The sequence below is a fragment of the Bos indicus genome, chromosome 2 (assembly GCF_029378745.1).
Source record: "Bos indicus isolate NIAB-ARS_2022 breed Sahiwal x Tharparkar chromosome 2, NIAB-ARS_B.indTharparkar_mat_pri_1.0, whole genome shotgun sequence".
Classification (NCBI taxonomy): domain Eukaryota; kingdom Metazoa; phylum Chordata; class Mammalia; order Artiodactyla; family Bovidae; genus Bos; species Bos indicus.
Window position 1 is genome coordinate 121,621,277 of NC_091761.1, and position 17,720 is coordinate 121,638,996.

General features: G+C 42.2%; 1 protein-coding gene across 2 annotated transcripts in view; it reads left to right on the plus strand.

Annotated features, from left to right (window-relative positions):
* Positions 1-521: 521 nt before the first annotated feature.
* The window catches only part of SPOCD1 (SPOC domain containing 1), a 31,773-nt gene continuing 14,574 nt past the window's right edge, over positions 522-17,720 (plus strand). For both annotated transcript variants that reach the window (XM_070774582.1, XM_070774583.1), the window contains exons 1-2: positions 522-632; positions 1,187-2,393. In XM_070774582.1, the coding sequence (XP_070630683.1) occupies positions 1,317-2,393 (1,077 nt within the window). In that variant the 5' untranslated portion in view covers positions 522-632; positions 1,187-1,316. The remainder of the gene's footprint in view (positions 633-1,186; positions 2,394-17,720) is intronic.

The following is a 17,720-nucleotide window of genomic DNA, read 5'->3' on the forward strand; positions in this document are numbered from 1 at the left end:
TTAATGAAATCACACAGCAGTTAGTCAATAGATACTGTTAGCCTGGCGAGCTGCAGTCCATGGGGTGGCAAAGAGAGGAACACAACTGAGCGACTGAACAACAAAGACATTAATAAACCAAGGAATAGAAGTATGAGTATATTATTCATAGTCACATGAATAAAAAAAGAAAGAAAGTTGTTCCCAAGAGCTGGGCAAGTGAGAAGACATTTTTAGGTTTTAATTTCTAAACTTTCTGTTGGGGTTGGGTGTTGCATGTTCATCTACGTGAATTATATTTGAGACAACAATAATTAAAATAAGTAATTGAGGAAAAAATCTAGATTTGATTCTGATATTCCTCTAGAGGTTCAGGTACTTTCAGAAACGCCCCATTGCCATAGGATCAACATGAAACTCTCACGCAGGCATTCAAGGCCCTTTCTCGTCAGGCACTTCCTCCCGGAAGCCCTCGGGTGGAAGAGGGCGCCCTCTGCCGGAGCAGCGACGCCAGCACGCCCGAGGTCCCGCCCTTTGCGTATCAACAGACTCCGCCCCCAGCCCTCGGGGGCTCTTGGCATCATGTGATCTCAGCCCATTTACACCTGGGTGTCGAACCCCGAGAAGGGGAGCCCAGAGACCCCAGACCCCAGGTGAGAGCGAGTGGGTCGGTGGGTTCTGGGTTCCCTGAGCGGTGGGAGACTGCCTGGTCAGGCTGGGAACGTAATTGGGAATGTCTGTCAGGCGCGGCCCGATGTGAGCGTGATGGACAATTAACATGAGTGATTTAGAGCTGGGCTTTTTTTCGGGGACCGAATCCCGGGTCTTCCACTTTTTATCTGCGCGTGGCCTTGGGCGAGCCACTGGATATCAGTTTCCTCGCCTGTGGCTGCCAGCATGAAATGAAATAATGCACAGAAGTACATAATTCATAAATGGTAACTGTTGCCTTTAAAGCTCATACAAGCAAATGTGTGAACTCTCAGAAGAGGGGAAGACTTTATAAAAGGTGGCTGTAGCTCAACCCTGTTTGAAAACAGGCCTCCCCTCCCTCACCTGGGGCAGTGTGTCCCGCTGGGGTGCTTATGTCAGTGGTTCCTGGGTGCCCTGGAGGTGCCACCTATAAGGGAGGCTGCCTCTGAGGTTCCCATTGGCCTGGTGTCCTGAGTGGGCCAGCACGTCAGACCCCCCTCTTATCTCCTCACAGGGCCTGCCTTCTGTATTGGGCCCCTGGAGGCGAAGAGACGTGTCTCACTCAGGAGGCAGCTCCAGCGGGTCCCAGCACAGAGGACCCCGTTCTCAGTCCCCTCAACAGCCTTGGGCTTTTCCAGGAGGACATGGAAGAAACCAGCTCCATGTCAGGCCTGGCACCAGACCTGTCAGGAGAGAGCTCGGGGGACCCCGTTTGTGCTGGCAGTGGGAAGAGGGTCCTCAGGGAAGAGTCTTGTCAAGGTGCCAGCTCCCAGGCAGTGGGTGCTCCTGGGGCTAGCCCAGAGGCCACGGCCCATCCAGTGGTCCTGGGGCTGCAAACTGTGGGACAGAACCGGAATTCAGTGCCCAGCTCCAGGCTCCGCCGTCAGCTGCCCACAGAGCCTGCCCAGGGGAGGGCTCAGGGCCTCAAGAGGGTCCAGATTATTCTGCACGATGTCTTAGCTGGAAGTTGTCCCAGGAATCTTTGTAGTGGGTGTGTGGGGGCAAGAAAGAAAAGCAGGAAGTCTGAGACCCCCTCAGAGGGTCAGGAAGGTAGCTTCTTATGGCTTGGTCAGAGTGGGGACAAGCCCAAGGCTGTGGGAGACTCCCTGCAAGGTGCTGACGTGGCGTCCTTGGGAGGCCCGTGCAGTCCTCTCTCTTGCAAGGACACTGGGTCTGGGCCTGGACACCCAGGTGGAGGTTGGGTGGACTGTGACTCAGGGATTGAGAAGTTTGAATATTTGCCCACTGTAAGGGTTGGGACCCCGCCAGGCAGCCCCTGTGACCCTGTGAGCTTCCCTGTGCCCACTGGAGGACCGTCACTTCAGCTAGCTGCCCAGGATCCTCTCCAGAGCCCTGAGCTGTGCCTGGGAGGGTCTGGAAAGGCTTCCACAGCACAGCAAGAAGCTGAGCACATCATGAGGCCTGGTGATGGTGATGGCCATGGTGCTTCACACAACCAGGAGGAGCTGGAGGTCGTGGCTCGACCAGTGTCTGGGGGGAGGCCAGGGCAGGGACTTGGTGACACCCCCTCCAGCTTCCTGGAGCCTGTAGCCAGCAAGGCTAGCTCAGGCCCATCCATGAGGCAGAGAAATTCCAAGTGTGCTAAACAGTTGAAAATGGACCCAGTGCCTGGTGCCCAGGATCAGGGCACTAACAGATGGCCAGACAGCTCCAACCAGGACCAAACAGAAGAATCCAGCCCAGGAAGCGGCCCCAGACTGGTAAGTTGACTCTGAGAGGTTGGGATGGGAAGGGCATCATTATCTTTTGGTGTCAGTGAGTCTTGTGTTCAAATCCTATCTCTGCCCACTTCCTAGTTGAGTGGCCCTGGAATATTTTTTAAACTGTTTCCTCATGTGTGAAAAGGGAATTCTAGTTCCACTTTAATGGGATTGTTTTGAGGAGAAATGAGATGATGATGTGAAATAATGTACTTAGCACAGCATAAGGCACAAGGTAAATCTGTTTATGTTAAATGTGCTTTTCCTTGAGTGTAACAATAGTCCTGTGAGATAGGCATTAGCCCTATATTTCCAGGGGAAGCTGAGGCTAAGAGAAGTTAACAAAGTTCTCCAAGCTCACACAGCAAGGGAGTCAGTCCCTAGCCATGTTCCCTGTATTCACTGCTTCCCTTTTTCCATTGTTCTTTTATTGATGCTAATAATTGTCATTTTATTAATATAAATAATCATGGTCAATATGTTTATATACCAAGGGCAGAAGATGGCATTGCTGTGTTTGATGTATATTTCTGACATAGTTGAATTTTTTTTAATTGAAGCATCATGTTAGTTTCAGATGTACAGCATAGTGATTCGATTATATAAGAGTCGGACACGACTGAACGACTGAACTGAACTGAATATATATGTATATATATGTTCTTTTCAGATTCTTTTCCCTTGTAGGTTATTACAAAATATTGAGTATAGTTTCCTGTTTTATATAGTAGCTCCTTGTTGGTTATCTATTTTATATATCATAGTCACATAGTTGAATTTTTATCACCTCTATAGAATGTGTGTTGTGTGCTGAGTGCTTTTGATTTAGTCTTCACATGAAGCCCAAGGAGGTGAGGTTACAGGCCCAGGGTCTCACAGCTGGTAAAGGACAGAGCCAGTATGCAGACCCAGGCAGCCTGTCCAGAACGCTTACTGCACTCCTGCTATGCGCATTCCCACCACCATTGCAGTAGTAAAGGCCCCTGGCATGCTTACTACATGCTGGGCACTGTTCCCAAGCACTTACCTTCAGTCTCCTAACACCCTTACAGAGAAGATGCTGTTGCTATATACCCATTTTAATGATGCAGACACTGAGGCTCGGACAGGTAAAGTGAGTATGTCAAGGTCAAACAAGCAAACTAGTTGAACTAGGATAGGAACCAATGAGCTGTGGTGATAAATGCCTGTGGTGATTTATCACTATTTGATACTATAATTACATTAGAGATGCTATTACATTATCTGTGTAAATATCACTCAAAACGTTCATTTTTAATTAAAAAATGAATACATGTTTATCATAGAAATTAAAGAAGAAATAAAAATCCCCATAATGCCAACAACATTCAGAGCTATCTCCTGTTGACATTTTGGTGTATATATCCTTTCTTCCATCTTTTTCATGTACATATATATCTTTTCTTTGCCTAGAAATGGGATCATGCAGATCAAAATTTATAACTTGATTTTTTAGGTATTAAAAATTGTTTCTACAGTGAATTTGTTGACATAGAATGAGGAAATCCCTTTTAATGTCTCCTGACCCAGTTGCCCTTTGTTTGATATTAATGGTTAGCATTCTTCCAGTCTTCTTTTTTATGAACTTCTGTACATATATGATGGAGAAGGCAATGGCACCCCACTCCAGTACTTTTGCCTGGAAAATCCCATGGACGGAGGAGCCTGGTTGGCTGCTGTTTATGAGGTCGCACAGAGTTGGACACGACTAAAGCGACGCAGCAGCAGCAGCATACGTATATGAACATCTTATATTGATCGAACCTTTTTATATATAAGTAGGCTCATGCCGTGCCTCATTGTTCTGGGACTTCTACTTTGATTTTCAGATGCTTTAGAGTTTGAAGACGTTTCCAAGTTGGCAAATCTGTGCTTTCCCTGAACTCTGCATCATGTCTGTCTACAGGCACTGCTGGGACCAGAGGGTGGGCTGGGACTTGCTTTTCTCATTTCTGGTCACTGTCGTGTAGTTAAGAGCATGAAGCTCAGAAGCTGACAGATTGGCATTCAGGCCTGGCTTTGCTGCTGTCTGAATGTGACCTAGGCAAGCGGCCTCACCTTTCCAAGCATAATTTCCTCATCTGTAAAATAGAGGTAATAAATTACTTACTCATTGGGCAGTGGTAAGGGGCAGGTGAGATGACATGTCCTGTGTTCGGCATTTAGCACAGTGCCTGGTACAAGAAAAATACTCAGAAATGTTACTTGTTGTTGACTATACATTGTCCTTCTCCAAGGACTGCCAGGGTGAACCCCTGTGCATCTGGCTTCTCCCCATTTCAGATTATCTATGTGGGCCAGATGCCCACAATTGGGATTCCTGGGTCTGCAGTGTTTTGAGGGGGTGTTTGAGTTTGGTGGTGGAGGCAGGTGCCTGCCCGTCTTGACAGGAAGCAACCCACGGCTGCTCTCTGCTTCAGTCCCATCCTTGACTCTGCGACATGGTCCCTCATCCCACAGCATCCCAACCAACCGGTTGCCATGGCAACTGGTGCCAGCTGCAGGAGAAGAATGGAGGCTGTGCTGCGACAGGGATGGGCAGGTGGTTGAGGCCAAGGCTGAGTAGGGTGTGGGCAGGTGTGGGCGTAGTGCCCAGCTGGTCTGGATCCCCTCTCAGGGCTCTGGCACCTTCTCCTGGAGACAGCTCGGCTCATATCAGGAGCAGATAGACAGGTTCAAGGTCAGGCTCTGCTTCTTACAACTGAGTGACTTTAGAGACATCTCTTCTCTGAATCTTAGTTGCCTCCTCTATGAAATGTCAGGGATCAGCTGGGCCCCAGAACTACTGGGAATCTGGTGTGAGAGGCTGGCTGTGTTGTGTTCTTTTGGTTTGAGATTGAGATTCTTGGAGGAGGGTGGAGAAGTTGGTTTGACCCCCAGGGTGGTTAGTGAGATCTGGAGCCACTCTGTGGCTGGGATACCAGGAGGCGTGGGACAGGCAGCTCTGCCAGGGCCCCCTGCTCTACCCGTCACAGTTCAGGAGGTACACAGCTCCTCTGGCCCCACCTTAGGCTCTCACACTCAGGTACCCTGTCTGCAGCTACAGAGTATCAGGAGGTGTGTGAGGGAGGCACATGTCTCCAGCAGATGGACAGCCGAAGAATAGCTCTTATAAGTGCTTACTATATACTAGGAGCTTCACATAGGTCATCACCTCACGTTTAATCCTCATAGTAGCATGAAAATTCAGTGTTAATATGCTTATTTTGCTGATTAAGAAAACTGGGATTCAGAAAAGTTAAGTGACTCACTCATGGTCACACAGCAAGTAAGTGGTGGAGTCAGGGTTTGAATCCCGGCCTGTTCAGTTCCACTCTGTGCCCTGAGCCCAGCTGCCAAAGGCCTAGCTACAGGATTTAGACGTTTTTCCCTCCCGGGGGAGAATGCAGTTTGTTTATTCTTTTAAATTAATTTTTATTGGAGTGTAATTCTTTTCAATGTTATGTTTCTACTGTACAGAGTGAATCAGGTATACGTATTTGTACATCCTCTCTTAGATTTCCTTCCCACTTAGGTCACCACCGAGCACTGAGCAGAGCTTCCTGTGCCATGCAGTAGGTTCTCAGTTATTTCTTTTTTTCACAGTAGTGTATGTATGTCAGACCCAGTCTCCCAGTTCATCCCATCAGTGCTTTCCCTCTTGGTATCCATAACTTTAATCTCTACTTTTGTGTTTCTGTTTCTGCTTTACAAATAAGTTCATCTGTATCATTTTTCTGGATTCCATATATTATATGATACGTGTTTTTCTGTTTCTGACTTACTTCACTCTGTGTGACAATCTCGAGGTCTGTCCAGGATTTAGGTTTTTATGGGACTTTATGTTCAGCACACAGGGGTGCTCCTCCAGGATCTCAAAGTTCAGGGGAGAGGAGACAAAGTAACCAGAATTGAAATGCAGATAGAACATGCCATGCCTGGCATGTTCCAGATCCCCAGAGGACAATTGAGTCTTCCCTGGGGAGGGGTGAGAGGGAAGGCTTGGAGGTAGGGTGGAGCAGAAAGGGGTGCTGTCGGAGCTGGGTTTGGGCAAAGAAAATGGGTGTGCAGCAGGCTGAGACATAGGAAGAACATCCCAGGAAGAGGACAGAGCACATGCAGAAGCTCAGAGGCAGGAGGCAGCCTGGAGCATTGCAGGAGAGGAGCAGTAGGTGGGATAGGGTCCGAGGGGAGGAAGGAGGTGGGAAAGATCAGTGATCATAACATTGCTGTATTTTTGGGGGGCTCCAAAATCATTGCAGATGGTGACTGTAGCCATGAAATTAAAAGACGCTTGCTCCTTGGCAGGAAAGTTATGACCAACGTAGACAGCATATTAAAAAGCAGAGACATTACTTGACCAACAAGGGTCTGTCTAGTCAAAGCTATGGTTTTTCCAGTAGTCACGTATGGATGTGAGAGTTGGACTATAAAGAAAGCTGAGTACCAAAGAATTGATGCTTTTGAAGTGTGGTGTTGGAGAAGACTCTTGAGAGTCCCTTGGACTGCAAGGAGATCCAACCAGTCCATCCTAAAGGAGATCAGTCCTGAATATTCATTGGACAGACTGATGCTGAAGCTGAAACTCCAATGCTTTGGCCACCTGATGCAAAGAGCTGACTCATTGGAAAAGACCCTGAGGCTGGGAAAGATTGAAGGCGGGAGGCGAAGAGGACGACAGAGGATGAGATGGTTGGATGGCATCACCGACTCAATGGACATGAGTTTGAGTAAACTCCGGGAGTTGGCGATAGACAGGGAAGCCTGGCTGCTGCATTCCATGGGGTCGCAAAGAGTCGGACCCCACTGAGCAACTGAACTGAACTGAACATTGTTTAAAGGGAATTGGAGAGACTGAAGTGTGGTCAGGTGCCAGGAGAGACTCTCTCAATGACAGGAACCAAGGAATCTTTAACAACATCAGAGTTTACAGAGAGAGCTTTCTGTCTTCCAGGCACTGTTCTAAGAGCCTTGAATAATGGTAATAATCCTTGCATTGACACTAGGAAGTTGATAACTGGTATGATCCTCATTTTACTAACGAGAAAACTGAGGCACAGGGAGGTTAAGTAACTTTCCCAAGATCACACAGATCCTAGGTATTGGCAGCAAGTATCCTATTGCATGAATATGGCATGATTTATTTATTCCTTGACTCCATGTGGGCATTTGGGTTGTTGGCAGTTTTTTGCTGTTACATCTGGTGCTGCTGTGATGAACAGTTTTGTATGTTTCTTGGTACATATGGGCAAGAATGCCTCCATGGAATATTCCTGGGAGTGGAATTGCTAGGTTATAGAGTGTACATGTCTTCAACTTAGTGCCAGATGTGTCTAAAATGGTTGAAAATAGTCTGTACTCCCATCAGCAGTGCCAAATTCTAGTAGCCCCATATCTTTACCAACACCTGATATTATCAAACTTCAATTTTTGCCAGAGTGAGGATATGCTATGGTGCCTCACTGTTGTTTTAATTTTCATTTCCCTATTACTGAGGAGACTCTTGGCATAAATTCTGGTATTTTCTGTTAAGTCTTTTGCCAAAAAATTTTGGTTGTTTTAACTTTTTCTTATTGATCTGTAGGAGTTTTTTAAATAAATAAATAAAGTATGTATTTTTAATACATGTATTTAATGTATTTTTTAAATATGTATTTTAGATACTATTCCATTGCCTGTTATATGTTTTGCAAATATATTTTCCCAAAGTTCATATTTTGATTTCTTTATGGTGTCTGTTGATAGGTAGAAATTCTTTTTTTGTTGTTGTTTGGCCACACCACACAGCATGTGGGATCTTAATTCCCCAACCAGTGATCAAAACTGTACCTCCTGCAGTGGAAACTCGAAGCCTTAACCACTGGACTGCTAGAGAAGTCCCAGAAATTTTTAATTATTAAAAATTGTTTATTGTGATGAAACATACGTAACATAAAATCTCCCTTTTAAAACCACGTTTCAGTGCACAGTTCAGCATGGAGTGCATTCACATTGTCGTACAGCCATCACCACTATCCACCTCCAGAACTTTCTCATCTTTGCAGGCTGAAATTCTGTACCCATTAAATAACCCCCCAATCTCCTCTTCCCCCAGCCCTTCATAACCTCTATTCTACTTTCTGTCTTTTTGAATTTGACTATTTTGGTACCTCACATAACTGAAGTTGTACAATAGTGGTCCTTACGTGTCTGGCTTATTTCACTTACCATGATGTCTTCAAGGTTCATCTTGTAGCATGTGTCAGAATTTCATTCCCATTTTAAGGGTGAATTAACCTTTCATGGTATGTATTTACCACAGTTTGTTTATCCACTCATCTGTTGATGGAAATTTAGGTTATTTTCACCTAATAGCCATTGTAAGTATGCTGCTGTGAATGTGCACGCAGGCTAAGTTGCTTCAGTCGTGTCCAACTCTTTGCGACCCCATGGACTGTAGCCATATCCAAATTTCCAGTAGTCTCATAAAGATGATCATTTATTTTTATACTTTGTTTTTTTAAGTTAGGGTCTAAATAGGATCTGTATGTTAGAATTGGTTGATACGCTTTTTAAGCCTCTCTTAACCTATAGATGGGAGTCCCAGGTGGCTCAGTAGTAAAGAATCTGCCTGCCAGTTCAGGACACGCAGAAGATGCAGGTTCAATCCCTGGGTCAGGAAGATCCACTGGAGGAGGAAATGGCAACTCACTCGGGTTTTCTTGGCTGGGAAATCCCACGGACAGAGGATCCTGGGGGGTTACTGTCCATGGAGTCACAGAGTCAGAGACAATTGAACATGCACATGTAACCCACAGGTCTCTTTCCAATCTTGTTTTTTCTGAACTTTTAAAAGTTTTTTAAATTAAAAAACATCTTTTTATTTTATATTGAAGTGTAGCTGAGTAACAATGTTGTGATAGTTTCAGGTGTATAGCAGAGCAACTCCACTATACACATATGTATAGTATACATACATTTATAGCATACACACATGTATAGTATACACACATGTATGTATATACATATATGTATAGTATACATACATGTATATATGTATAGTATACATACACGTATAGCACACGTATATGTATATACATATATATATCCCTCAAACTCCCCTCCCATCCAGGCTGCCACGTAACATTGAGCAGAATTCCCCGTGGTATATAGTAGGACCTTGTTGGTTATCCATTTTAAATATGGCAGTGTGTACATGTTAATCCCAAACTCCCTAACTATCCCTTCCCCTCGTTCTTCCCCCCTTGGCAACTGCAAGTTTGTTCTCTAAGTCTCTTGAAGTCTGTTTTTGAAGAAACTAAGTTGTTTGTTTATTTGCTAAGTTGTACCTTATTGCATCTCTGTGGAATAGTGAGACCTGATCCTCTGTTTTCTATATTTTCTGTGAAGTGGTGGTTGAATCTGGAGCTTTGATTAGGTATAGATTCAGAGTTCTGGGCTGACTAATTTGTTTTTAGTGGGTTTGTTTTTTTTTTGGTCTTTTTAAAATTATCTTTCTTTTTTATTAGTTTTTTTATTTTTTGGGAAGCAGACTAATTTGAAAGCATATAATGTCTCATTTTATTTCTTTGTATTTTTGATGTACTATAAAATGGTAGTTTTTAAAACTGCAGTTTCTAGCTGTTGATGGTATATAAAATGCAATAGATTTTGCAGAAGTCTTTTATTTATATAATTTATCTATTAGGATTTTGTTTGTTTTCTATGTAGACAGTCATGAAACATGCAAATAATGACAATCTTGTTATTTCCTTTCCAATTCTTACATCTCCCCTACTCCCTTCCCTTATTGTGCTAGCTGAGACCTTTATAGTATTGTGTAGACCTGCATAACATTGAATTTAAGTGGTGATAGCATGGAGCCTTGTCTTGTTCTGGATTTTAAGGGGAATGTGGTCACCATTTCACCAGTATATTTGCTATATTTGTATTTATATATATCATTATAATATATTATATTATATAATAATATATACTATATAATATAGTATTATATAATTATATTATATAATATATATAGTATATATTTGTAAGGGAACTCCCTTCTATTCCTGATTTGCTTGTTATGAATGGAAAGTACATTTTAAGAAATAATTTTCTACAGGTTTTGAAATAATATGATTTTTTATTCTCTTACTAATATTAGTAAATTTAAAGAATTGGATTTTTTAAGTGTTAAGTCAGTCTTTCATTTCCAGAATAAACCCCAATTGATCATGTTATATCTTATGTTTTCTGAAAACATAAACATGTTTTGTGTTTGTTTCCAGAACATAATGATGTGTTTTATGTTTCTTGTTTATGTCTTCATGTTGATAGTATTTGGTTTGGAAATTTTGTGTTTCTATTGATGAGTTAGTTAACTGGCCTGAAATGATTTGTTCCCATACTGTCCTTGTGAGGTTTTGGTATTCAGTTTTGCAGCTTCAAAGAATGAATTGTAGACTGTGTTCTCTTTTTCCATTTGCTGCAGCAGTTTGTATAAAATTGGAGTTATTTGTTCTTTGAACATTTCAGTAGAATCACTGGTTAAAGAAAGATCTGGACGGGTGTTTTCTTAGGGAAGATAATCCTCCCCTACTGAGTCAATTAATTCTACGCTTATGTGTTTATTCAGTTTTTTAAAAATTTTTCATTGAGTCAATTTTGGTAAGTTATATCTATCTAGAAATGCATCCACTTAATCTGAGTTTTCAAATTTACTTGCATGTTGGCATAAAGTATTTTACAAATCCTCTAATTTTTTTTAATATCATGATTACTCATTGCAAATTTTGTCTTGTTGTGCCTTCCCTGTTTTCCTTATTGTTGCCAAAGAGTTGTCTGCTTTTTGAGTCTTTTCAAAGACCCAATTTTTGGTTTTGTTGACCCTGTCTGTTGTATATTTGTTTTCAGTGTCACACTTCTTTCCGTTTATTCTTATTATACTTTGAGAATAATGCTTGGTTCATTAATTTTCTATATTTTGTTTCTAATAAAGTCATTTAAAGTTACAAAGGAACCTCTGATGATCATATTAGCTGCATCCACATACTCTCTTATATAACCTTTCTTATTATAATTCAGTTCTCAGAATTTCATAATTTTTACTACTCATTTTATTTGGCCTGTGTACTATTTATAAGCATATTTCTTAATTTCCATTCTTTCTTTACTTTCCTTCTCTATTTTTTTTGTTATCCTTTTTAAAATTAGTTAATTACTTTAATTTTGACTGTGCTGGGTCTTCATTGCTGTGTGGACTTCTCTCTAGTTGGAGCAAGCGGGGACTACTGTGTAGTGGCCGTGCTCGGGCTCCTCATTGCAGTGGTTTCCCTTGTTTCAGAGCACAGGCTCTAGGATGCAAGAGCTTCAGTAGTTGTGGCGTGTGGGCTCAGCAGTTGAAGTTCCCAGGCTCGAGCGCACAGGCTCAACAGCTGTGGGGCACGGGCTTAGTTGGTCTGTGAATGTAGGATCTTCTTGGACCAGGGATCGAACCTGTGTCTCCTACATTGGGAGGTGGATTCCTTACCGCTGAGCCACCAGAGAAGCCTTTATTATTGCTTTTCAACTAATACATATTGTAGCCTGAGAAAGTGATCTTTATCTGAGTCGTCTGATGTGGTAGCTACTAGCCACTTGTCTCTGCTGAGCACTTGAAAGTTGGCCAGTCCAAATTGAGATGTTCAGTTCAGTTCAGTCGCTCAGTCGTGTCCGACTCTTTGCAGCACCATGCACCGCAGCATGCCAGGCCTCCCTGTCCATCACCAGCTCCCAGAGTCCACCCAACCCCATGTCCATTGAGTTGGTGATGCCATCCAACCATCTCATCCTCTCTTGTCCCCTTCTTCTCCTGCCCTCAATCTTTCCCAGCATCAGGGTCTTTGCAAATGAGTCAGCTCTTTGCATCAGGTGTCCAAAGCATTGGAGTTTCAGCTTCAACATCAGTCCTTCCAATGAACACCCAGGACTGATCTCCTTTAGGATGGACTGGTTGGATCTCCTTGCAGTCCAAGGGACTTTCAAGAGTCTTCTCCAACACCACACTTCAAAAGCATCAATTCTTTGGCACTCACCTTTCTTTATAGTCCAACTCTCACATCCATACATGACCACTGGAAAAACCATAGCCTTGACTAGACGGACCTTTGTTGGGATGTACTATAACTGTAAATACAGTACTGGATTTCAGTGACTTAGTCACTGAAAAAAAGAAATTAAAATTTCATTAATAATGTTTTATATGGATTATTAGGCTTGTCATATGAGCATGCATTTTAAAAAACATCAAAATTGGTGAATTCTTGTGTTCAGTTAAGTTCAGTTCAGCTGCTCAGTCATGTCCGACTCTGCGACCCCATAGACTGCAGCAGCCAGGCTTCCATGTCCATCACCAACTCCTGGAGCTTGCTCAAATTCACGTCCATGGAGTCAGTGATGCCATCCAACCATCTCATCCTCTGTCGTCCCCTTCGCCTCCCACCTTAAGTCTTTCTCAGCATCAGAGTCTTTTCCAATGAGTCAGTTCTTCACATCAGGTGGCCAAAGTATTGGAGTTTCAGCTTCAGCATCAGTCCTTTCAATGAATATTCAGGACTGATCTCCTTTAGGATGGACTGGTTGGATCTCCTTGCAGTTCAAGGGACTCTCAAGAGTCTTCTCCAACACTACAGTTCAAAAGCATCAATTCTTTGGTACTCAGTTTTTTTAATAGTCCAACTCTCACATCCATACACAACTACTGGAAAAACCATAGCTTTAACTAGACGGACTTTTGTCGGCAAAGTAATGTCTCTGCTTTTTAATATTCTGCCTAGGTTGGTCATAGCTTTCCTTCCAAGGAGGAAGCGTCTTTTAATTTCATGGCTACCATCACCATCTGCAGTGATTTTGGAGCCCAAGAAAATAAATTCTGTCACTGTTTCCATTGTTTCTCCATCTGTTTGGCGTGAAGTGATGGGACTGGATGCCATGATCTTAGTTTTCTGAATATTGAATTTTAAGTCAGCTTTTTCACTTTCCTCATTCACTTTCATCAAAGGCTCTTTAGTTTGTCTTCACTTTCTGTCATAAGGGTGGTGTCATCTGTGTATCTGAGATTATTGGTATTTCTCCCTGCAATCTTGAATTTTTGGGTAGATATTTTAATATTGAAGATGAAAGATAAAAAGAAACATTTTCAGAATACCATGCTTTATTATTTCAAGAAAGGTAAAAACACAACTGAAATGCAAAAAAAGATTTGTGCAGTGTGTGGAGAAGGTGCTGTGAGTGATTAAACATGTCAGAAGTGGTTTTCGAAGTTTCATGCTAGAGATTGCTTGCTGGATGATGCTCTACAGTTGGGTAGACCAGTTGAAAGTGGTGCTGATGGTGGTTTAGTCGCTAGGTTGTGTCCGACTCTTGCAACCCCATGAATGTAGCCCCTGTCCATGGGATTTCCCAGGCAAGAATACTGGAGTGGGTTGCCATATCCTCTGGGAGATCTTTCCATTGAAGTTGATAGGGATCAAATCGTGGAATTAATTGAGAACAATTAAAATTAATGTTATACCCAGCTTCCCAGGTGGCTCAGTTGTAAAGAATCTGCCTGCCAGTGCAAGAGATACATGACATGTGGGTTTGATCCCTGGATCGGGAAGATCCCGTGGAGGAGGAAATGGCAACCCACTGCAGTATTCTTGCCTGGAGAATCCTGTGGACACAGGAGCCTGGCATGCTGCAGTCCATGGGGGCTCAAAGAGTTGGACACCACTGAGTGACTGAGCACACATGCAGTGTTACACCACATGAGAGGTGGCCGACACACTCAGAATATCCAAGTCAAGCACTGAAAATCATTTGCACCAGCTTGGTCATGTTAATTGCTTCGATGTTTGGATTCCACATAAGTTAAGCGAAAAAACCCTTCTTGACTGTATCTCTGCATGCGATTCTCTACCTAAATATAATGAAAATGTTCCGTTTTTAAAACAAACTGTGACAGACGATGAAAAGTGAACACTGTACAGTAATGTAGAATGGAAGAGATCTTGGGGCAAGTGAAATGAACCAGCACCAACCATACCAAAGGCCAGTCTTCAGCCAGAAAAGGTGATGTTGTATATATGGTAGGATTGGAAGGGAGTCCTCTATTAAGAGCTCCTTCTGGAAAACCAGACAATTAATTCCAACAAGTATTGCTCGCAATTAGACCAACTGAAGGCAGCACTTGATGAAAAGCATCCAGAATTAGTCAACAGACTACGTATATCAGGATAACACAAGATCACATGTTTCTTTGATGACCAGGCAAAAACTGTTACAGCTTGGCTGGAAAATTCTGATTCATCTGCATGTTCACCAGACACTGCACCTTCGGATGTCTATTTAGTTCGTCCTTATAAAATTCTCTTAGTGGAAAAAAATTCAGTTTCCTGGAAGACTATAAAAGGCACCTGGAACAATTCTTTGCTCAAAAAGATAAAATGTTTTAGGGAGATGGAATTATGAAGTTGCTTGGAAAATGGCAGAAGGTAGTGGAACAACCAGTGAATAGATTGCCCAATGAAGTTCTCGGTGAAAATGAAAAATGCGTCTTTTGTTTTTAACTTTAAAACCGAGGGAACTTTTTGGCCAACTCAATACGTATTGAAATGATAATGTTTTGGATGTGTTAATTAAAATATAAAATGAATTTCACTTGTTTCTTTTTACTCTTCTTTAATGTGGCTACTGGAAAACTTAAAAATGCACCTATGGCTCACATTCTTATTTAATTGGGCAGTGTTGGTCTAAAAAATACTCATTTTTTGAAACTTGCTGAGATTTGCTTTATGGTTTAGGCTGTGTTTAATTTTCGTATATGTCGCACGTATACTTGAAAAGATGTGTACTCTAGTTGTTAAGAACAGTGTTGTATATATGTACACAGATTAAACTTCTTCATTGTTTTCATTGAATCTTTTTTCTCCTGACTGATTTGTTTCAGCTAAATTTAACAATAATTAAGAGAAATACATAAAAATTTCTTGCTACAATGTGGATTTGACATTTTCTTCATGCTTTGCCAATTTTTGCTTTCTGTTTTGGAGGTTATGTTATTAGATGCCTATGCATTTAGAATTGTTGCAGCTTCTTGATGAAACTGCTAGTCATTATGTAATAAGGTCTTTACCTCATTATTTTTTGCCTTAAAATCTGTTTTATCTGATATTAGTGTAGCTATAAAACTTTATTTTGGTTAGTATTTACCCATTCACATATTACTCCATTTTTTTCTCTTAACCTTTTTGCATCACTGTGTTTTAGAAATAGGTTTTACAAATACTTTTTTTCCCTTTAAAAAATTTTATTTTTTTAATTTAATTTTATATTGGAATACAGTTGATTAACACATATGTTTCACGTGTACAGCAAAGTGATTCTGTTATACACGTATCTATTGTCTTTCAAATTCCTTTATAAATATCTTATAATTGGATTTTCTTTTTTAAAGATCTGGTAATTTTTGTATTCATTTGAAGTGTTAATCCATTTACATTTGTTGTATTTATCGATTCATTTGAACCTATTCCTACTGCCTTACTTTGAATATACCATGCATTTCCTATACACTTTCTCCCTTTTATTTATTTATTAATTGATTAATTTTGGATCACAAAATATAGGGAAGACACAGGGGGAATGCCTGTGACCCCTTGGCTGCACTTCCCTTCCATAAATACCTTTTAGAACCCCAGATTTGTGCTGCCTAGCCATTGTCTCACAGCCTAGCAGCTGCGTGTATATCCAACCATGTGGGAAGCTTAAGCAGACTCCTGTACTCAATGTGGTGTCCCTTCCAACTAAGTCTTCCAGCTCACTTTTGCCAGGATTGCAATAGCACTGATTGTTCCAACCGCCTATGTCCTAAAACTCTCATGAAGGAATAGGTCTCAGGCAAGTTGTGCCTGCACAGCCCTTAGACCACGTAGACAACACAGCCCTGTCTACACTTTTAAAAAGGCCCTTCTTAAACAGCCACGACAAAGGCCCCTCCGCTCTACCCGGTCTTCTAAGCCCCAGGCTGCCTGTGGCACCTGGATGGCAGCCCCTGGGGGCCCCCCGCAGCCTGGTGTGGTGATGGAGGAAGGCCAGGCCAGGCCAAGCATGACGAGTAAACCATTTTATTGGGCTCAGACTAGAAACCCATGGGTCCTGAGGACGTCTGTGAGTTTGTCAGTTTTCTTCTGTGTTCTTTTCGGCCTGCTTCCATCGCCTCATTAGCTACTACGTCTCCGAGAATGGTACCTGGCCTTCTCTCTTCTCTTCTTCCGGGTGGCTTTTACTGCCTGGTTCGTCCAGCCAACCTCATGAGCCAGGGGCCCTAGGTAGGCAGACTTCTGCCTGGGCTTCAGACGCACAAGCTTGAGGGTGGCAGGAACCACCATCTGCTTTTTCTGGCCGTAGGGTGGGGGGGTCCCTTCAGACACCTTTGGTGGCCCAGAGCGGCCTGGCCCGGCCTCGCTTGCTCTGATGGAGCAGTGTGCCTCAGTCCTTCGGGGGTTCGGCAGTGGTAGGGGCCACAGAAGGGGGTTGGTGTTTATCCGTTTGTGGAGGAAGGCCGGGTAATTCAGTTTATTTCTGTAGAACTTGCTGGAGATGCTGATGCCCTCACAGCACACGACCACAACCTTCAGGCCCAGAAGCACCTGCTTGGCCATGATGGCTCTGGGCGTTGAGCACGATGACCTGCCCTTCCGCCATCTTTGGCAGCCAAGTGGGGTTTATCGCCTCCTTTTAGATTGACAGCCTTTTCTTATTCCTTTTTATCTCTCTAGTAGTTTGGAAGTCTTTGGTGTCCTATTTACATTTTTTTGATGTCTGTTAGAAATGTCAACAGAAATACCTAGGCTATCAAAGTATAAAGGTAGTTACTATCTTCCTCTGAAATAACAGGATCTTGGAATACTTTAATTCTAGGCATGCACCTTCCCAATTTACGTGATGTTGTTATCTAGGAAGTTAGTCCTCAGTTATTTCTCCAATCCCACAAATGACCCAAATATTATAGTTTCATAGAATCTGTGTTTGTTTAGGTTTAACCACATATTTATCATTTTCTTTCGTCAGAATTCCTCTTTGCATCTCAGCTTTTCTGTCTGGATCATGTTTTTTTCCTTTTGCCTTAAGTTCATCCTTTAACGTTTATTAAGAAAGATAAAATCATTAAAAAAAACTCTCGGTTTTTCTCTATGATATCTTTATTTAAAAATTTTTTTAAGATAATTTTTTTTAATTTTTTAATTTTATTTTTAAACTTTACAATATTGTATTAGTTTTGCCAAATATCAAAATTTTTTAAACTTTTTTTTAATTGAAGTATAA